We start from the raw sequence: 23,389 nt of genomic DNA, 5'->3' as shown, positions 1-23,389 counted from the left end.
CATCGTGTGAGGAAATCACAGTTACAAAGTAGCTACCAAATTTTTATACATCTTTAACAGTACATTATTCAGAAAGTGAATCTTGGCAAAATGATTGAGTAAATGTAAACCACAGATTTCATCATTTTTGCTTCTTTGTCAGAATTTAGCTACAGCAACACCAGACCTCCATTTTCCAAAGCCTGCACATATACGCTTACAGATAACACATTCCAGTCAATTCATATAATTTAATTTGATGCTGTAACTATAACACACTAGTTTTTCCTACCTGCTGAACTATAGACATTGAATAAGGACACATTCTATATGATTATCTCACCAGGCTTTTGGGCTAAATTGCAATAGCAGACACTTAATGGCTATTTTAATGCAACCAAAACATAGCTTACTTGTCTGGTGGGCTAGCAAATACAGAGGTGCTATCATTGCTAATGAGAAAATCCTAGCAGACAGAAAAAAAACAAAACAAAAAACCCCATAATTTTACTACAAAAACCCTAGTGTATGTTGGTGAACGAGACGCTTCATTGCTAATAGCATACATTTTAAACATTTAACACTTTTCTTGTTGTCTACTTGTTCACCAAACCAAGGTTTATGAATTCACAGTCAAAGTTAACCTTTACTGTATACCTGGCTGCATACAGTGATAGTAATCGCTACCAGTAGCAAATGCAACTGATAGTGGAATTGCCTTGTCCACTTGATGAAGTTTATTCTCTTTCGTTTTCAGATGTCTCCTTTGTGGCTGTAGCAAGGGGTCAAAAATTTAAGGCTAAACTGCAGATTATGTCACCTCTGCAAATTAATTCATTATTTGTCCTCCTGTTTTCAGCTCGACATATAGAAGCAAAATATTACACCCTAGAAGAAAGGAAATGTTTGATGTATCTAATAAAATATGTATCAGCTTTTTCCAAGGAAGGTTGTAGGAAGAGACAGCAAACATACTGGATATAACACTACATCTAGCACAGTTAACAGCTGTCAGGAAACAAGAAGGAGTCTGTACGTAATGTGACAGTAATAGAGAAATACATTTACTCAAAATTTACTTTTGCATATGTTGTGAGCACAGATGTCTGAGGTAAATAAACATTAATCTATGTAGGCCAAATTCACCCATTATCACATTATCGCAAAATAAAGGTCCATGTAGTGGATGTAAGTGCAACTAATTTAACTGTGAACACTTGGTGCTACTCCTGACACAAAGTGAGCTAATGAGAGAAAATGGCTGCATGGATAAATGCAAGGATAAAGCCCTTCACAAACAAAGCAACAAAAAGACCAAATGCTTGGAAATCAGTAAATACACAAGACATATTGTAATTAGGTAAGGAAAAAAACACTTTGTGTGGGGGTGGGGAGGGGGTTAGGGGGGGTGCTGTTATAGGAAAATAATCAACGGTAGGGTGGTGTTCAAGAAAAGCAGAAAAAAGAGAGTAAGTGAAGAGTTTTAACAATGTTTGTTCACACAGACAACAGATATTCGGCTTTGCTGAAGACAAAGAAGCTGATGATGTGGTTTACAGGTGCTGTTTTATGGTCATGCAGCGCACAAAATGCCACATCACCTGACCACAGCAAGCCAGTAAATAGGCGTGTATTTAGGCAGACTTCAGATACCGGTCATGCGTGGAGGCGTTCCCACAGCATTAAGCTTACATAACGTTGAGTTCCTTTTGAAAGTGAATAGCTTTAACATAAAGCTCTGACAGTGACTGGGGTCTTGTATAAATGTTAAATGTTTTCTTATAGAAAGCATTCCACAGGCTTTTAAATCTATATATTTTTAAGACTACTGTTCACTGTTTTTATCTTAAATTATGTGGCATATCCACCATACAGATCCCTGTGAATGAGTTGTTACTATGGAAATGATCATGTATTACAATGAGTGCATTAATATAAACCTATAATTTGCCTTGAAGCTGGCACTACTGTCAGAGCTGCTGTTATAGAAATTCAGCACAAATTAAATTTGAGAATGCATCAGAGCTGTGGTATATTTTTTTGTACGGCATAGGATTTCAGCTTGCTTAGTTATTTTATATTCAGCTCACATACATAATAAAAAAAAAAAAAAAGCAAAAGGTTTGTTTGTTCTAATCATGACATACAGTGCAAAGGCTTTAAATTGGGTGAAATTCTCGTAATTTGCACACTAATCCAATGTCAAAGACAATATCTAACCTTTCAGTAGTGCAATCATTATCACAGAATGTTATCTAAAATCATAAAAAGAGAAAAATTAGCTAAGTCAAACAGCTAATGTATTAATAAACAGTCCTGTGTCTAACTTCTGTCTCATGCAGGTGATGATAAGAATGTCAGAAGACAAGGTCAATGCGAGGCTATTATTCAGGGCCATGATGCATTTCTCCCTGTTCACCTTGTACTCTGATAACTAGCCACATTGGGAGAATAATAATTTTGCATTAGGCATAAATTTGCAGATAACAATGAGGATGTCATCTGTAAACAAGAAGAATAAATATTCAAAACCCTTAACTGTCAAGAGTATAATAACAGGGTGCTATTGGAAAATGACAAATGCTTATAAATTGCAATAATAAAGCATTATTAAAATGCTCAAAATGCTACAGCTATTTCATTATTGACAGGAGAGGACAAAACATAAATTCATTAGCTAGCCCACCTGGGATGTCAAGGCTGCTATGTGCTGCTCAGTCCCATGTTTTGGTTGCCACGAAGTCCAGTTAACTAGACTAAAAGGCATTAGCAAATGTAATTTATCTAAAAAATGTGACAAGCCAATTATGAGTATTAATACAGACTGTGGAAAACAAGTGAGGACTTTAAATGCCTTTATGTAGCTAGAATGTTTTTGGGTAACATTTGGTCTCTTCACACAGTAGACATTATTTGAATCTGATTAGCATTTTCATTTTCACTCAATAAAAGTGTTAGTGTCAAATGCTCTAGAATTATGTAGCCGTCTTTTGTGCTGCACTGTACTAGTTTGCTCGGTTTAGTCAATGGCCAGGTTTACATGCACATCAGATTCTGTTTAAGGTCTAAATTCCGGGTTGCAGCCATATTCTGAATATGATGTTCATATGCGTACAGCCATCGGAATATTCACGTATACATGGTTGTTGTAAATATGCCTGATATGCCATTACTAAATACCTAGCCTACAGCTAAGCGTCTGTAAGCACCCACGATTCCTTGCGGACTGAGCATGCGCATATCCTTTCAGTGGATCTTCTGAATAAGGTGTATACATGCAACACATTTCCGATTAAAACAGGCATATTCCAGGGGTGGGAATCAGAATTTGGGAAATCAGAATATGGTCATAATAACCCGATTGTGGTGTTTACATGACTCAGTACTAATTAAAATATTGCCAAATTCTGATTAATATCGGAATATTGATGTGCATGTAAACATAGACATGGCTTCCAAATCTCTTCATATTCCTGATTCTGTAAAGATTGTCTAACATCCATTCAACCTAATTAATTTGCCTAGTACACATTCCTTACATGCTCATGTGCAGGCAAAATGTGAACGTGGGTATACATACGTACACCACATGACTTCATAAAATGAGATGAGATTCTGTAACATGTAATCAAATGAGATCACGTGCATAAATTCAGTGTACTGTTTATTAAGTGCATACCCATAACCATCATGCAAGTGAACAATCAGGCAAAAATAAATAAGAATAATCCATATTTAATAAATCAGGAGTCAAGTGAGGGAGAATTAGGAAACCAGTAGACAAAAACAAAACATTACAAAAGCATGATAAGACTTCACAACATGATAAATGAACAGAAGGAAAATAGTGTATAAACAGACCAACTAATCAAGAATTGAAAACAGATGAATACAATTGGGAAGCAAAGCGATGATAGAACATGGGCAGAGACACCAGAAATCAAAACAAAGAACACGTCACAATAAGAGCACGGGTTTTGAAACGCAGCATATACTGAGAGGATTCGTAACGGCTTCAAATTCAGCAGAAATGAAAAGCGAGTCTTTTATTCTCAGCCTATAGCGATTATTTGATTTTTGCACAAGAATAGCAACAGCAAATTTTAATTTCAATGTACTAAATCACATTTAGTTTACTAATTTACTAAATCAAGTACTAAATTCAGTTTACTAAATCAAATTTCAGTTTATGACACCATTTCTATAACTAGTGAGAATTTTTTCACTTCAAGATTAATTATATTAATGATTTCATGGTTATATTATGCTTTTAGCTTTTTATATTTGTAATATTCAGTGGGCTACTTGCACTCAGGGATATGATGTATTTCCGTATTTTTTCTTACAATAAACTCATAATGTTAACTAACATTAGCTTGGGTGTTCATTTCTATTAATAGGTATTTTCTTACTTTCATAGCAGTTTGTGTATGATGATGAAGTATACAGTCAGACACCTTTCTTCAGTTTACGAAAAATGAGCTATGCAAATGTTCTTACATATACAAAGAATGTTGTTGACATTTATTTTGACACCGGATGTAAAATAGTGCCATTCCCATTATAATGGATGAACGGGAGGCAGAAGTGCCATCTTGGTTATCATGTGGAACTGTTTCTGCAAGTAGCCCATTGGGCTTGAAACAGCCCTGAAAGACGACTTTAGACATTTAGGATGTCACTTTAGACTCTAGATTCTGTGGGAAATTATTAAAATCAAGTAAATTGGTGCAAGGTTTGTCACCTTTTGTTACCAGATAAGTCACAAGATATGCTCAACTCCATATATAGAACCATCAGGGTTGGGAGGGTTACTTTAAAAATGTATTCTGTTACAGTTACAAATTACTTCATAAAAATGTAATCAGTAACGCAATCCAAGTATCACAATATGAAAGTAATGTAATCTGATTAATTTTGGATTACTTCAAGGTCACATTCGTAAATAAAGTCAAGAGAAATATGAACTAAAATATATATTTTTTTATTTAGACCTTATTTTAGAGCTTAAAAACATGTTCAATGTTTGGATTTGTTTAAATAGAATAAATAAACAAAATAAAGATCACTGTCCCTAATGCGGGTACCATTACATTACAAAAGCTAGGGTGACCATATTCTGGTTTTCCAAAAAGAGGACACCTCTTAATAGTGGGGGGTCTTAATAGCGTTCAGAACAGTGTTACTATAAATGCACTTTAACGCGCTGAAATAGACACACTATTAGCATTGATAAATATATATATATATATATATATATAAATAAAGTTGGTTTCACTCTGCCCACATTTTTCCTACATTCTTTTAAATGTCCATGAAATATGGAATAAAATAAAATATTAGACTCCACGAGTGTCCTTTCTGCCATCATTTGAATAACCATGTAATACGAAGCAATGTGATAGCATGAAATTAAAAATTACCTTATATGGCCATGGGCGTTGTTTCGACTCAGGACAGCTATCATTTGCTGCTATTGTCAAGCAAATGTTTGATGCCGTACACAACAGCGCTTCACCTTCGCACATTCACTGACAGTAGGCTAATGGCAGGAATTTGGCCAATAGTTGCTGTAAGCATTTTATAATCAACCAATTGGTGTGCAAGAAGGTGGGAATTACAGAGAGGGGTTAAAGCAATGCAAATATGCGCACACATGATGCAGTATTAGACCATAAGCACATCTTCTGCATGTGCTTATGGCAACTAAATCCGAATCCCAGACATTTTCTCAAATTTAGCAATCCTGGCTGGACGCTTTTTTAAGGTCAGAAAAAGAGGATATGTCTGGGAAAAAGAGGATGTATGGTCACCAGAACAAAATCATTTCAGAGAAAAAAATTGCATTAATTTCTACCAAATTAACTTTGCACAAAAATAATTTGCGCATGCACCAGGAGGTTGCTCACGTGAGTCACAACTGGCAAGAGAGAACAAGAACTATAATCAAGCAGCTATCTACATTGTGTTATGTCAAAAGATTAATTTATTTGGTTTTAAATGAAAAAAATTGTAATCCTGATAGTATTTCCTTTTTTTTTTTTTTTTGTCAAATGTACCTGTAATCTGATTACTTTGTTTTTTGATGTAACTGTAATGGATTACAGTTACCAGTTTTTTGTATTCTGATTACGTAATGACATTACATGTACTCCGTTACTCCTCAAGCCTGAGAATCATATATAGTAGAACCATAACGGCTACCTATCAGTTTGATATACTAGATAGGGATTGCACACACATTATACCCCTACTGTACAACAAAATGTTTTTTTTTGTTTTGTCTTATTTTGATCGACAGCATGATCGCAGACCAGCTAAAGCGTAACATGAGTCTAATAAGCTACATAAAGCCTTTGGGTGTTATTGTCTCTTTGCAAGGTCAGCATATGACATTCTGCAACATTTCAACCAACAAGCAACAACACACCAACAACAAGCCGACAACCACTCGTTTTGTCAACACTCATTAAATAGTGTATAAGATAAGCAACACATTTGAGACCTGAAAATTTTTTGATGTTCGAATAACACATGCACAAAGTGCCACTTTATATCACCTTGACAGTGTAGAGGTGTTAGTCAGATAAGATACATTTTTAGCTCAAACCCCTAACCAAAACATGCATACCACTGCAAATCTGTCAGTTTACACCGCCTCCTTCTCTTCCACGTCAACACATTCACACAACACAAGGGACAAATTTGCAAATACCCATATGCTCAGTACACTTAAACACCAACTACAGTTAGTGCAAAAGTGCTCTCTGCATTCAGGGATGATGACAAGCCAGAAGAAAGCTAGGGGCAATAAAATGTAAGATTTGTCCATCCTCGTACAAAGGCCCTTCATGCAGTAGGCATGTATGTATACAGAATGTGCAATGCTTCATCTCCTAGAAGAACTCTAACACTCCAATGCTCCTGAATGATAACTGGGTTGGAACAGCAGGTCAAACACCCAGTCAGGGGAAGAGTCCACGCTTGGACAATAAATTAGTCACGTGTCATTTCTTTTCTAATACTAATCAAGAAGAATGTGTTGGCAAACGCAAGGTTCCATCTCACTGTGTTTATACTGTATAATCAAGCAAATGCCATGTTGTGTCATGAATCCCCTCAGCACACAATGCATTTCCCCACACAGTAAATGCTGCATTTTTTTTTTTTTTTTTGCTTTCTGGTCCTGTCTCTAGCTCGGTTCCTTCACTGGTCTATTCTATAATGTGTGCACCTGTTCATAGTTTAGCCTATGATTAGTTTGTTGTTTTTATACCCTCCTGTTCTATTGTCTTCTTGCAAAGACTCTTGTGCTTACTTGTGCATTTCCAAGCCATATTAAATCCTGTTTTTACTCACGCCAGCCTTCTTGTCCTGATTATAGATTGCCTGTTATAACATTCATATTCGCTGACACCCACGTTTATTGAATTGCTCTTTAATAAGCAACACACTGAGTTTATGCACTTGTGTCGTGACTCATCAGCCCACACATTACATGTAAGCTCCAGTTTGCTGCCCAGTCCCATGTTTTGGTTGACCAGAAACCTAAATGTCTAGGCTAAAATATGGTAACTAACTAGGTGGCTAGCTCACCAGTATATCAATTTCCACATAGAGAACAACTCATAGTCATAGTCACTTTATCTTCTAAGAATGTGTTTGTGCCATCAGCAACAAGCCAACAAGTCATTGGGCAACTTTTCGGTTATGAGCTGTGGTATTTTCTCATTGCACATGAAATATATTATTTGAGCTAGGATAGAGTCTTTATTTATCTCAACATTTGCTAGAAGAAGAGTATGGCAGCTTTTGCTGCACTTCATTTTACTTGGTCTTTTTTGGGGGGTTTCCACGTACCGACAGTATGCGATGCTCATTCTGAACAGGTCATACAGTCATGTGAAAAAATAAGTAAACCCCATGGAAATTGTTGGCCTTATTCACATACAGTATTTCGACAAGCAAACATTTGATGATCTTTGACACAGTACCTATTAATGAAGTTCATATACTTGAACAAAACCAGAAGGAAAATGAGCTTTTTCAATCATTAGTCAACATAAATATCAATAGATGCGATATTCTTCTGTAGAAAAAATAAGTACACACTTGGCCTCAGAAGCTAGTATTGCCCCCTTTAGCAGAAATAACTTCTTGTAGGCGTTTCGCATAAATGTCGACCAGGCTTTCTGGAATTTTTGACCACTCTTCCATGCAATATTCTTTCAGTTGTAAGATGTTTGAGGGTTTTCTTACATGTACTGTAAGCTATATGCTCATTGGCAAACTGTAGTCTTGCAAAGGCTTTTTCCTGGCACGCTTCCCACGCAGGTGAAATTTGTGAAATCTCTTTCTAGACGCATGCAATTTGACACCAACAGCTGAAAGACTTATTAGCAGATCCTGTGATGAAATTTTGTGGCTCTTGGAGACTTCTTTTTGTATCAGACGGTCTGCTCTTGGGCTGAATTTGCTGGGACGGCCAGTCCTGGACAAACTGGCAGTCGTTTGAAATCTGCACCATTTGTAGATGATTTTCCTTACAATGGGTTGATGTATTTCAAATAATCTGGAGATCTTTTTAAATTCCTTGCCGGAATCATAGGCATCCACAACCTTTTTTTCTGAAGGCATTATAGAAGTCTTTAGATATTGATATGTTGACACCACACACCTCAATAACAAAGGGAACACCACTATATATGAGACAGGTAAAAATAAGACAGGTTCCATGTGCACTCTCTAAGCAGGTTCTAATCACTGGCACCCAATCTTCAACACCTGATTCCTGATTCAAATTATATGGATTTGAAGGTGTGATAAATGTAGGGATATTCTTTCCAATAATTGTTGCACACCTATATTTAACAAAGATATATTTTTTGATAAACCTGTGTTGTATTTCCAATTGTTTGATATTCATGAGCAAAGTATTTTTATGATTTTTTAACAAAAGATCAAAGCTATGTAAATTTGATAAATAATAAAATGTAGATCACATCAACTGTACAGTTACTCTACCAAACTCCCACACTTAAGATTGCTGACAGACATACTGGTATATTTTGACCCATTTCATATGTTTTGTCTCATTTTGTGTGGGATCAGAGCGGAATAGTATATCAAACATATCACATTTCAAAGGAAAACCACAATCAACCACAACAACTACAACTGAAATCACATCAAACCCTCCCATCACTCCGTTCTGTCCTCCCCTCTGGTTTACCTCAGACCTGTGGGAAACACTGGGTGTGTCTCAACCAGCTCCCTAGTTCAGTAGTCAGGGCGCTGATCAGGAAGTCGGCCAATTTATGGACTGTCTCAATTGCAAAATGCTTCCAGTGCTCCCTAAAAAACCCCACAATGCACCGCAAAAACCAGGGAGCATGGATGCTCAGTATGTTCACTTAGTGGAAATAGCATCATGTTTTCTGAAGCCTCAAAGTTAAAAAAAAATGGGGGACGAACTCTCAAGTTAGCCAACTAAGTAGCTTGTTATCATTGTTGTAGCTCTCAAATGATTTCTTACGTTAGCGATTTTGAACTTTATTTGACATTCTATATACAGTTTGTTTGAGTCTAAGGACTTTTAAGTGATTTCTTTCAAAAAAATCCACTAGCTTGCCTATGATCCTGCTTGACATATTATGAGAGAATGCATATGATTAAGGTAACACATTTATATGACATATAAAACTTTAATATTTTAATATGTTTTTAATTTTTGGTAACGTTTTACAATGCAAGTGCGCAGTCATATCGCCGGAAATTGAGTTATCAGTTTCCCAACGTGTAGTGAGCCAGGTTCCTTACCAGTGCCCAAACTCGTGTACATGATATACTGATTCACTACATAATGAACTAGGGAGCTGGTTGAGACATACCCACTGTCTTCCTGAAGGCATTTATAGGGTGTTACATATGCAAACAGAGCTGAGAGAAAAGCTAAACTTTCTGTACCACATTTGTTGGGGAAAGATATGTCATAGCTTAAATAAGCCCATTTATTAATGTACAGCTTTTGCCTAAAAGCTGCATCATACAACTATTGTTCAAAAGAACATTGATACAAAGTTGAAATGACATTTATTATGCATCGTAATTTGAAACATCATTTCTGTTTATAAATAATTGCTGTTCCTGTAATTTTGGCTAAATGTAAATTCTGAGGTATAAATTTCATCAAAAGCCCTAATGAAGTAAGGAATACTTATGGGACGTGCTCATAGGAAAATGTTAGTAAGAATGTAAATATCCAAGTCAAGATATTTTGCACTTAATTAATGGACTAAAACATGATAGATCATGGAAAATAAACAACGACGGGGTGATGTGATGTGGTCTGAAGTGAAGCGGAGCTACTGTTACCACCCAGTTCCTATAACAGCACATTCTGAAGCCAATCCTAACATTTTTTTATGTAGCATAAAATAACATGTGGTATGTTTTCACCATTCCACAAAACAAGTTAAAATATAGCAGCTATAAACCAGTCCATTCAGGATTTTGCTGAGAATTTTGTGATTGTTGCGGCCAAAAATGCTCGATTTTGGCTGAGGCTTTTTTCAAAATTTGTGATGCAACTTGAAAGTTTTTTGTGCTTTTTTTTGCGGAAAACTACTTGAATTAACAAAATTGCACGAAACGGTTTTGAACGGTCTTTTGCCGTGATGTTTGTTGGTAAATGAGACCTTTTAGCTGTATTCATGTTCAATGCACGTGAATCGAAGAGGGCTTTGGCTGAATGTTCATTGTGATGATGTCACATGATGCATCTTGGCCCGAATTTGCAGCCATTTTGAAAAATTGTAAGCTCCTCTGAATTTTGTGGAGTTTGCTTGATTTTACATTAATTTCTGAGATCGCAAAATCCTGGCGCGACTGATAAACAGACATTCCCTTACCAGCCTCTCTTTTGTGCACTCTATTAAAGGTAATATAAAAAAGAGTCTTGAAGACTTGCGTCAGACATGTTACAGCTTAACTGTTACAAGGTGCTCTCATTGGAGACTTGTCACAGAGAACAATTACAGATTTTTTTTTTTTTTTAAATCCGGTCATGTGGATCGTCCAGCATGCAGGTTCCTGTGTAAGCTGCTAATATAGAACAATATAACATATTACAATGAGCTCATTAATAGAAACCTTGCAGCCAGAACGATTGTCAGAGCTGCTGTTATATGAAATTAATCAACACCTCCAGAATTGAGAATTCAACAATGGTGGGTTAAAGCGTCTGGATTCCAAATTTCTCCTTCTGACAAAAAAAAAAAATAGATAGATAGATAGATATACATATAAACCCCCATGTTACCTCTTTGTGAATAATTTCCTAGGGGAGAAAAACAATATATACTATTGAATGCCATACAGTACATAATTATATATACAATTTATATATAATTAAAATTTCAATCAGATGAGATTTTTTTATTATTATTATTTTAGTTCAGTGGCCCATGTTAGTGGGAAACTGCTATGCATGCTATAAATCAGTGGTTCTCAAACCTTTTCAGAGTGAGGCACCCCTTGTGTAGGGTGCATCCCTTTTCGCTATCATTATATGTGTTGGGATACAACAGTGCACTGAGATAATCTGAATTTCAATTACAATAATGAATAACAAACATGACACTGATGTTTTTACAGCTCAGAGAGCAGTATTCACTACCCCTTCCATTAAGTAAAATAAATTGTTCTTAATATTCCAAAAAGGTTTGTTGGACGTTTCAACTCATTGCACCTTTAACAGCTAATACATTTTACATCCCAGAAATGCCTGGGTGGTGTTTTGAAACAGAAAATGATTAGTCAATCATGCTGTCAGTGTAAATCTGTGATTCATGGCAGCATTGTGGAAAACTGTGGAAAAAAAAAAAAAGATCTGTTAAACAGAGATTAAAAGGGGAAAAACCTGAGTCAGTTTAGAAGACTTGATTTGCTAGATCAGTATAGTATCACTCAACAAAGTGCTCTTTTGCTATATGTGAACTGAAACAATTTGTCTTAGACGCATGCATCGGGCCTAGGGTCCCTTGGGACTTACAGGGAGGAGGAGGTGGTCAAATATGGATCACAGGACAAAAAAAGCCCTATTTGCTAACATAAAAGAATACTGGATGCTGTGTGATGTATTTACTCCATTCATTCATTTATCTTCAGTAATTGCCTGAACTCGCTTAGAGTAGAATGATGGCCTTCATGGGATGAACTGGGTAAACAGTCTCACATCAGTGGCTAAAGGAAGAGTAAGTGTTTCGTCCTTGTTCAGGTTGTGAACGCAAGTACAGAAACACTCCAGAGAAACACATGTCTTTAAACATAAAAAATGAGACAATTAACTAGGGCATAACTCCACTACCCTCTGTACCCCCTCTCCCTTCGGCCTTGTAAATAAATTTCCTTTTGTGGTCCCTCTGTATTCAGTAAAGCAAACAGCAGTTTTTACACCCCAATGTGCAGAGGATTAGACTGGCACAAATCTCATGTTGATATACTTGATTTGAAATGTTGTCAATTTAGTGTGCATAGAACTGAAAAATGAAATCCTTAAAAATAGGAATAACTAAAGCAGCATGGTCCAAAAAACAAAAACTGTTCATCCAAAAAAAAAAAAAAAGAATTCAAGATACTGCATTACATGATGTATGTAATAAGAAGTTGTTGCTCCTGAATGGACCCATGAGGAAGTTAATCCACAAAGTCTATAGCATTTTTTTATCTCCTAAATTATTAACCAATATGTAACACATGTTTGCTCATGTCATGGATGGCATCACAGATTGCTCAAGGTTGTGTCCTGACCTAATTTTTAATAATTACACACTGACTGGTGCTTGGTGGTTTGCCCGTCTGCCTTGCAGCTCCGGGGTTGGGGGTTCTAATCCCGCCTATGCCCTGTGTGTGTGGAGCTTGCATGTTCTCCCCATGCATTACATTTACATTTATTCATTTAGCAGATGCTTTTATCCAAAGTGACTTACAAATGAAGCCCATGCTTTGGGGATTCTTTGGGGGCCCATGAACCCCATGCTATGGGGTTTTTCTCTGTGTACTAGAGTTTCCTCCCCCAGACCAAAGACATGCGTTTTAGGTTGATTATCATTTCAAAAGTGTCTGTAGTGTGTGAATGGGTGTGTGAATCTGTGTGTGATTGTGCCCTGCAATGAGTTGGCATTCCATTCAGGTTGTCCCCCACCCTGTGCCCCGAGTTCCCTGGGCTAAGCTCCAGGATCACCCATGACCCTGTGTAGGATAAGCAGTACAGAAAATGAACGAATGGATGGATGCATGGCCAAACTGCCTGGAAGCAGCTGACTTGATATTAGAATTTTGTACTTAATCATTAAAATGGTAAAATGATTACAGATCTGTATATTTTTGCTCCTTTACAGTGTTAAATATTTGTATTTATTCTTTTATAAATAAAAAAGTATATTAAATGTACATTAAACATACTATCAAACACTTTTTTACCAGTAGTTTTTTAGCATATAGAGTTACATACTGTGATGATATGATATGTTTTAATTACTGTCATATATCCCTACTGATACACTTCTACCAGCACCTAATCAGGGCCATCCTTGCAACGTGATGAAGCATCTCAACCAGCACGACCTTGTGGGTTCATCACCTACAAGATGAAAGGTGAGAGTCCGGTGCTGTATCAGTCAGACAGCAAGAATGTAATGGACAGCTTTAAATGGGACTAGACTCTTGCAGTGGAATTCCTAGTGATGCCAAATCCATCTGTGACCGAGGCTGGCTGTACTCTTCCTGAACTGGAAAGAGGGCTTCCTTCCCTTCTCTTTATCAATACAGAGCATTGCAATTCGATCAAGGTCATCTGGTAGGACATGTGTACAAAATTGGATGGTTAATCCTCTCCCCTGGCATTGCATGAGTATCAGCTTGGAAAGATGTAATGAATAGCTCCATGTGTCCCAATGCAATCTTACACTTGTAGCAGAGAATGCCCTTTGGAACTCCATTTGAGCCACAGAAAAATAAAACCACAGACTTTATAAGTAGCTGTTAACTAACTGCATGACACATATTTTGTTCTTTTATATGATAACCTGGGTGCAAAGAACTATTTATTTTTAAATGTAATTCAGAATGCTACAAGTCATTTGATGTGTTCCATAATAATCTCGTAACATTAAACTGAGTGCAAACCCTTTAATACACTTTCACCTTATTACTACATATTCTATCATTTCATTTTGGAATTCTGTAGAAAACGGTCCATAAAGGTTACATTTTCCTTTTTTTTTTAATTAAAGAAAATCATGGGGGATGCAAACTTCCTCCTCTGGAATATATATTTGTATATCATAAAGCTCTTTTCCCACAGGAAATACCAATTCATTTGGCCATAAAGTTTGACAAACCTATATGAAAAGATTAGTGTTTGTGAAACATGCGATCTTAAGCATGTGTGGTTATTAATGTGCATTGTATTGCCTAAGTTGTGTACGTAGAGAAAAAGAAAAATGTCACTGGGAATGAACAAGTCTGTGTTTTGCCCAAATCCTTCACCACATAAGATGACCCACTATAATTAATAATGTTTAGTAATTGTTAAAACTTTAAAAGTTTCTACTTTGTGTTTGCTGACATTTGTTTACTCTTGTCTTGCCATCCTATCTTCAAGTACAGTAGTCTTGTCTATAAACGTTTCTTTTTCATTTTAAGTGTCTAATATAGCACTGAACCACTACCTCAATGTGTATAATGATAAACATGACTATGATTTGTCCAAAATCATTGCCTTCTAAACTGTCAGTGATTGAGTGATCAGAATATAGAAGAGTCCATATTAGTGAGGAATGTTTAAAATGTGCTAAACCATGCAAGCTTTCTATGAGAGCCATGCATACAGTGTAAATAATAACGTTGTTGATATACATGTATTCATTAGCTCAATCTAAACAGTGGAACAGTAGAAGCTTGAATAGTGACAAATTAGCCAAAGTGGCTGTATATTGAAGTAAGTCTGATTGCAATAGACATTAAACACCAGTATGAAGGCAAAGCAAACATAACATCTCAAATTTGTTTGTGTATGAAATGTCAACCTGAAGACTATAATCTTCATAACCATAAATACTGTGCTGGGAAAATGAGAAATCATTAGCTAGTCTACTAGGCAAGTAAAACCTCTGTTGTGCTGCCAGTCTCATGTTCTGGTTGCCCAGAAACCTGATTAACTAGGCTAAGAAGTGGTAGGTATTGTAATGTAATGTAGTAATGTATGGTAAAGCTAGATAGCTAAATATGTGCATTAATACAGACTGGGTAAAAATGAAGAAGTATACGTACAAATAGCACGTTGTGCTTGCACCCTTTGAAAGTTGTTGGCAAATATTTCAGCTGTGAGGTGAGGTGTTCTGTTATTGCATTACACATAGTAGATATGATCTAGCTAGCTAGCAACTTTATTTCATCAATGGTTTCATATACAGTACCTGTGCATTCCTGATTCTGATGATGAAAATATTGTCTGTCGTCCATCCAAGCTGATGAATCTGCCTACCAAAACCCATTCTACCGTCAAAAAGATCACGCCTCAGCTGATGTATCTAGTGCAGCAGGTGGTGGGAAACGGAAAGACTACTGTCTGCTATAGTTACAGCATCTAGTAGAGTCACACCACTACAAAGCATGTTAAGTTGAACTATAGCGACATAAACATTTGTTTTGTGAAAGTCAATAAGGAGAGGTGTTTTGTTTTTTTTTTTGCTCTATTTATCTAATTGTTAATTGTATTTCTCCTCCTAACAGCCTAGATATGAAATCTGCTTATTGTGGTGCCAAGGTTACTGATTTGTCCACCTGTGAGATACCGGTATATAGAAGTTGTTGATCAAGTTTCTAGAACAGAAGCTCAAACTGTTCAAATCAAAGTGCTTGTTCTAATAGGTTAACATTTCTATAGGAACAACTCATTCACAGACACTTGTATGATGATGCTATACATAATGTAAGGCTGCTAACAAATGGATTTTTGAAAATGTGTTGTTATTTAACAAAGAAAAATGTATAATCGTTAGCATGGTGAAGCTTTCTGTAAGAAGAAGTTTAACACTTATGGAAGGAGTCTCCAGTGTCAGCCCTTTGTAATGGATTGAAGTCCTTTCATTTTCCAATTTCATGTTAACATAACAAGGGCAGAGTAACACACTCGGAGAAAGCACTATTTGTCCTCTTCCGCATACACGAGCAGACAGATGCCCATGATTAGCTAGTGTCACTGGGATTGACAGCGGGAGAAAAAATGCCATCCTTCACACCCAGAAAGAATGACTAATTTTGCTGTCTAGACTACCAGCCACAGAGGGCTGTGGCATCATCCAGATTTGTTTTATTATTATTAACTTCAAGAGAGAGAAAAAACAGAAAGGCCGATGAGGGATAGTGATAACAGGAACTAACTGGTTTTGTGGACGCTCCACAACATTAAATGTAATTATAAATGGTTAACAAGCACAATGTGTCTTTCATTAATAATTAAAACATTTAATTATTGGCAACCCTCTGTGGTATAAGAGGAATAAAACACTTCAGGACATGCTGTTTGGGAAATAATACATTTTGGGTGGTAACAATAATTGGGCAATAAAGAATGCATCATATCACCTTGTTATTGACCATTTTCCTACATCAGTGTTTTTATTCCTCACATAATGAGCCAGTTGCTAGAGTGGAGGTGATGAGCAACGCATACTGAATTCTGTGCTTTAATTAAAGTATAAAGGCTGACTGTTTGTAGCATGACCTTTTCAGTGCTTTAAACAAGGCGAGAGATGGCTTGAAAGTACATTGATATACTATAGGCAAACATTTTATGTTTATTTTTATAAATATCATTGATATTTAAAATATCAATATGGATGAACCACACTTCATGCTTATCATCACAATGTATTGTTTTGAGCTGGACTTTGAGTTCATCTGTGATTAATTGCGGTTAGTGAGAAAGCCGTTGTTAGTGCAGGAACGCATAATTAGATGTGTAATTTGACAGGGACTTAATATTACTTAATAAGTTTCATATATATATGTATGTATGTATATGTGTATATATACACACACACATACACACACAAATTCAGTGTGTTTGCTGTCAGGTGCTAATAGCAAAGCTCCCTGCGCGCAACCTGACAGCGCTTGTCAGCTTAGCCAGCGCTTCTTAAAGATACAATGAATATCAGCAGTAATTCTCCACAGAAAGCGTCGTCCTGCTAATTCTTTCCACGCTCAGTATAAGCCTGTATACACACTTCTACATGTCAACATCTCTATAATAAGTGTAGATTTGCATGCTGGGAATAAAGCACATGGAATATACGCTAATTTATTCATCACAGTAAAGAACTATATTCTCAAGGGTACATCTGCTAAAAGATTAACTGTCACATTTCTAATTTGAACGTGTCAAAAAGAAAGAAAGCATGCGATTTAAGGAATAGAGGAAATTTCTCCTTATGTACAACATGTGCCCAATATTATTCTTGCCCAGGAGACATCCGTGGACAAATCTATACTGCTCCATATAGGTCTACATGGTTTTTTAGAGCAATGCTCAAGAGGACTACTAACATTCACAAATGTCAGACATGTTCTAGGTGTGTAACATAGGTACAGCAATTCAAAGGTGGTTCCACGATTGGGACGTTATTTCTGTCCCATTGGTATTACATTTACAAATGTATATGTAAAGTAAACGTAAAAGACATTTTAGACATTTTAACTAACCTATGTTCATGTTTCAGAGAAATACCATATAACAGCACTAAAGTCCATTATAACAACTCTTACGTTGAAATATAATAATCATTAAACCCTTCAGGAAGAAAAATATTATTCTTGTGTGTGTGTGTGTGTGTGTGTGTGTGAGTGTGAATGCTTTTATCAACACATACTTGAAACATGCTTTTCCATAAGTCATCCAATATAGGTTATGAACATCTACGCAAACACCTGTTACCTGAACACATTCACCTCCATAAAGTTTTTGAGATGTTCAACATCCCAACATTCAAGTTACATTTCATTGCCTCTGTATGTGTACACTGCACAATGACAATGAAGTTGAATCTCATCATCTCATTTCCTGCTGATCATAAGAAGAAGAATGTGCACTCTCAACATACAACACTGTTCCCCAAATTATTACTTGAAAGTAAAGTATATATTTTTTTTAAGTAAATCATTACAATGTCCTTAATTCCATTAGCATGGATGCGAGTTAACATTTTATATAACTATTTAAAAAAAAACAAAAAAAAAACATAAATGTTGTAAGAAATGGGATTGCTGTGGGATAAGGGTTAACACACTGCTGAATGGTTAAATGCACATTTCCTCAGATTCACTGTTGAAAATTGAAAAACAATAAAGTATCATTGTAAGAGTTAGAAAGGCTAAATGGTACACCAATCATGGAGTTGCCCTTATCCTTTCAAGCGACATAAAGAATATATGGAGAAGACTGATTTGTCCCATGACGCTAACTCATTATACAGCCTTCAAATCCTTGTTGCATATCTGAACAATATGAATAAATATGAATATGAATATGAAACAAGAGCAAGTGTTTCTGCTGCAGGGTGTTACACGACTCGGCACTGATCCTCAACCCACATCTGTAAACCATCCTCTAACAGAAAAGTCATGTGAAAGTCACATGTGAATAATAACAGCTTGGTTTTTAGACACTTCCTGTTGTGGACTTTCACATGCATTTATTTTTATTATTATTATTATTATTATTATTTATTTTTTATGTAACATGATTCACATGATTCATTTATATTGAGGTGATTATTATTTTTCATGATTAATTTATTTGAATGTGTGACTTTACACATTGTTCATTTATTGTCACGTGTGCTTTTTGCTTGATTCCTTTCTTTTGACATGATTTCAGCACATGATTCATTTATTTTCATGTCTGATTTTTTTTTTTCCCAGATGTGATTCAAATGAAATTTGAAACTCAAATTAATAATGAATTCCGCATGCAATTACTTAATATTCGCATGAAGTCACATAGGTTTAATCACATGTGTAGTTTCAGAGTATAACATGTTGAAACGCACGTTCACGTTTGTTTGTTTGTTTGTTTGATATAATCACATGTGAAAAAACATCATGTGATTTTCCATAAGGGCTAAAAGTGGATGCAGATATCTTCATAGCACACACACACACTCACACACTCTCACCCACTCACTCACTCACTCACTCACTCATTGCTTCAGCATCCCAACCCACCAGCAGGGGGAGATCCGGATTAATACCAATTGTATGCCACTGAGGGAAAAAAAAGAGCATTCACAAATGTGCCACGCTGTAGAGGACAGCACGTCTGTCTAACCCCAGTGTTGGCATCTCCATCTGTGCTGGGCTGCACGGGCACTGAGCCCTGCCAAACATGCGTGTCACTCAGACTCATTTTCAGCTGCCTTTTGTGCTGCTGTTACTTCATCTAATCCACCATGCTCGAACTCAGCTCAACTTCTATCAATGCCTCAGCTGTCGCAAACCACACGTAATCATCTGCCGCTACAATTTTCACCGTGTGATCACCGTTTGCATCTCAATGTGCTTTCATTCACCCATTCGCCAAAATCACACAATTTTTCTAAAACTGTCCATTTGTAACAATGCCATTGTGGGTCTTTCATAATTAAAAAAGAATCTGTACAAATGAATCTGGCTGCTCTGCATGACTCACCTGTAAATTTTGTACCTGGTGGTGAAGCCCTGTTGGTAGCGCTCCACAAACTCCGTAAATTCCTGTGACTGATGAAAAGGCCCTTTGTCTGAAAGGAGCCAGCCGAATGGGCCAGCAGCATCCCGCGAGCCTGTGGCCGAGGCTAAAACCCAGCAGTGGAGGCTTAGTAAAATACACTCCCATGGACACATGAGACACGCCAGTCTAAAAGCAACACACCGGCAGCTCATGCTTCACCCCACGACTCCACATTCTCCCAGGACTTTCCTCACCTCCTGAAAGTGCTAAGAGAGAAAAAAAGCTGAGAGTTAGACGACATCTCAGGTCTGGCTAAAACGCCACAAAACAAGCTCACAAAAATAAAGCCATTTAGGATTTATTAACACCTTCCAATACATGTCATGGGTAGGCTGTATAACTGTATCTAGCTTTTCCTACATAATAACTAGGGATGCTCTGATCTAATAGTACTGAGTATTGCTATCAGACTGATAGTGGTGAGAAATGCTGGATCAGTATGAGGAAAGATGTGATTTCTTACTCTGATCTGTTGGCATATTTATATATACACCATAAACACCATGTGAAATTTTTTATGCCATAGTTAGGATCATTATATCCCATACAAATGAAAGAAAATAATGCCAAAAGGGACATTTGAAAACGCTTAGCGTGACCAAAGCCTCACATGGCTTAATGTATGAAAACAATGACCACAGGATCTCACCATGTCATAAACACTATCCACTGCCACTGTCCCAAATGACAAAAGACTACTCCATAAATAACACAATAATCTTCATGTTAAACATGTTTAGCTCAATATAAGGCCATTATCTATAAGGAAACTTAAAGTGGCTTAATGATGTAAGATAATGACTTAAAATGGAGGCCTAGAAACAGCAAATTTACCCCCCTTGACTCCTAAATATGAAGTATTTTATTTTATTTATTTTTTTCTCTCATATTATACTCTTATTATAATGAAGACCTAAATGGTTAAATGTGTTAAAACAGCAATATAGGGGGGAAAAAAAATTTCCCTACACTTTACTGATTATAACTTCTGTCTTCTATCCAAAGAATGGCCCCATAAACTAAAGATACAGTAATATAGCGACTTAATGTTGGTTGTTCTTTTCGTACATTAATGCATTTCGTACATTTATTATTATTTTTTTTATTTTATGTTAAGCATTTTAGACTGTCCCATACCAAACCCCAAAAGAACACATCTAAGTACTTTTTGCAATTAGTGAATCAGATTAGTATTGGGTGTCATGTCACTGACCTTTGACATAGATATCACATGACAAATTAAAATATATATATATATATATATATATATATATATATATATATATATATATATATATATATATATATATTACATTATTGCATTTCTACACTTTCAAAAAAAATCACATGAATTTCACATGTGAATAATCACACAATGTGCTTTTTAGACACTAGACATGTTGGGTTTCACATGTAGTACATGTGTGTCTATTTTCACATGTAGATTTAAAAATATATATTTTCACGTGTGGTTTGACTTACTTTTGAGTCAGTTATTCTCATGTCATTTTTAAACATGGTTAACTTATTTTCACATCTGTACACTAGTATTCATTTATTTTACACTAAGTAAAGCAAAATGTGATTTTTTACACATTAAGAATGTATGATCACGTGATTTACATGACTGATTCATTTTCACAAGATTTTAAGCACAATTTATTTTCACGTGATGTTTATACTGTTGATTTATTCTCACACTTGATTTTACACACGGTTCATTTATTTTCACAGGTGATTTATTTATTTTCACCTGTGATTTTATTTACATGATTCACTTGTTTTCACGTGTGATTTTTTTTATACTGTTGATTTATTTACACGTGATTTTACACTAACATATATTTTCACGTGATTTTTCATATCGTATTTATTTACATGCTATTTTTATACCATTAATTTATGTTCACATATAATTGTATACTACTTTGTTTTCACATGTAATTTTTCCATACTTTGCTTACTTTCACATAATTTTTACACACTCATTTTTTTAAAAAAAAATTTATGCAGTCTATTGTTTAACGTGATTTCTTACAGATGGTTTATATTTTTTACGTGATTTTTACACAATTCATTTATTTCCATGTAATTTTTTTTAAACATGATTTATTCATTTTTACATTATTTTATTTATTTATTTTTTATTTTTCACAGAACTTTTTTAAACATTATTTTCACGTGATTTTTACACAATTCATTCATTTTTTTTCTTTCTTTCTTTTTTTTTTAAACATGGTCTGTTTATTTTTACATCTGAGTTTTGTTACTCATGCAAGTCATGCAGTTTCATTTCACAGATTAGATTTTCTCACCTTTTTTTTTTTTTAACACAATGTGTTTATATTCCCATGTGATCATTTTTCCAGGTGTGCGTCTTTTTACACGTCAGTTCACCTTTCAGAAGTGATAAACTCACATTTTAGTAGCATGACGTCGCTTGCAATTTCACGGCATAACATGGTGAAATGCACCTGCACATTAATTGCATGTTAATTATATATTCCTCACCTGTGCAAAAAAAAAAAAAAAAAAACAACTTATGATCGCATGTGATTGTTCCATAAGGGTGTTGAATGCAACAACTACAAGCCATTTCCATTATAGTTCCACAGAGCCAGATTTGTTTGTTTGTTTGTTTGTTTGTTTTGTTTTGTTTTGTTTTTTTTACCTTCTATAAGTGCTGGGTTGTTCAGTCACTTCCCGGTCAATTCCCAGTTTTCCAAATCTCAGCGCTAAAAAAAAAAAAAATGAATTAGTTCAAAAATCTTGGATCAGATGAAATGCATGTTCGGATGACCTTCGGCTTACTTCACCTCGGTGTTGTGGAGAAGTGTGAACGGCGGCGGCGGAAAAAACACGGCGCGTGACATTAGTCAGCAGTCCGCGCGTGCACTCCCGGACGAGTCCAATACGCAGTAATATGCAATCCGGAAAAATCATTTAACAGCGCACTTGATATATAAATAAATAAATAGATAGATAGATAGATAGATAGATAAACAAAGCTGCCCTTGTGTCAACTGACTGTGTAGACTTCCCGTCTTCTCCTTTCAATACCCGTGCAGAAAGATGTCTCACGCGGATGAGATTAAAGTTTGGAACCCGTACAGCAGTGCAGGAGTTGCGGGTTTTGCTTTGTCGATGTGATTCGGGATGCTCATCATCTGTGTATACTCCATAGACGTGCACCTCGTATCTGTGTTGGATGATGCTCCTGTGAGCCGTCGGAACGTGCAATTTATTTCGGAGGCAAGCCTGCTCCACTCCTGATTGGCTGCACGGAGTATAAAGGGCGGGGCTTTGAGGAGGTTCTCAAAGTGTGGTCCATGAAGCATAGGGTGTTTGTGATCCCCCAACACACACACACACACACACAGATTTCTTTAGTCATAATAGTAGAAGCGCCTACTCATCACACTGCATTTTGAATCTCAGATTCTAAAATGTCTCCCCATTTGCTTTTATAATAACCTCCACTCACTCTTCTGGGAAGGCTTTTCACTAGATTTTGGATGTAGCTGTGGGGATTGTGTTTATTCAGCCACAAGAGCATTACTGAGAACAGGCACTGATGGG

General features: G+C 36.1%; 1 protein-coding gene across 1 annotated transcript in view; it reads right to left on the bottom strand.

The window, feature by feature from the left end:
* The window catches only part of brinp3a.1 (bone morphogenetic protein/retinoic acid inducible neural-specific 3a, tandem duplicate 1), a 67,733-nt gene extending 44,692 nt beyond the window's left edge, over nucleotides 1–23,041 (bottom strand). Inside the window, exons 1-2 of the mRNA XM_053636301.1 lie at nucleotides 22,482–23,041; nucleotides 19,733–20,016 (exon numbers count right to left, since the gene is read on the bottom strand). Of these exons, the coding sequence (XP_053492276.1) occupies nucleotides 19,733–19,962 (230 nt within the window). The 5' untranslated portion in view covers nucleotides 19,963–20,016; nucleotides 22,482–23,041. The remainder of the gene's footprint in view (nucleotides 1–19,732; nucleotides 20,017–22,481) is intronic.
* Nucleotides 23,042–23,389: the final 348 nt, after the last annotated feature.

This window comes from Ictalurus furcatus, chromosome 11, assembly GCF_023375685.1.
Source record: "Ictalurus furcatus strain D&B chromosome 11, Billie_1.0, whole genome shotgun sequence".
Lineage (NCBI taxonomy): Eukaryota > Metazoa > Chordata > Actinopteri > Siluriformes > Ictaluridae > Ictalurus > Ictalurus furcatus.
Note: the sequence above shows the minus strand (reverse complement) of the source record. Positions and strands in the feature narration are given on the sequence as shown.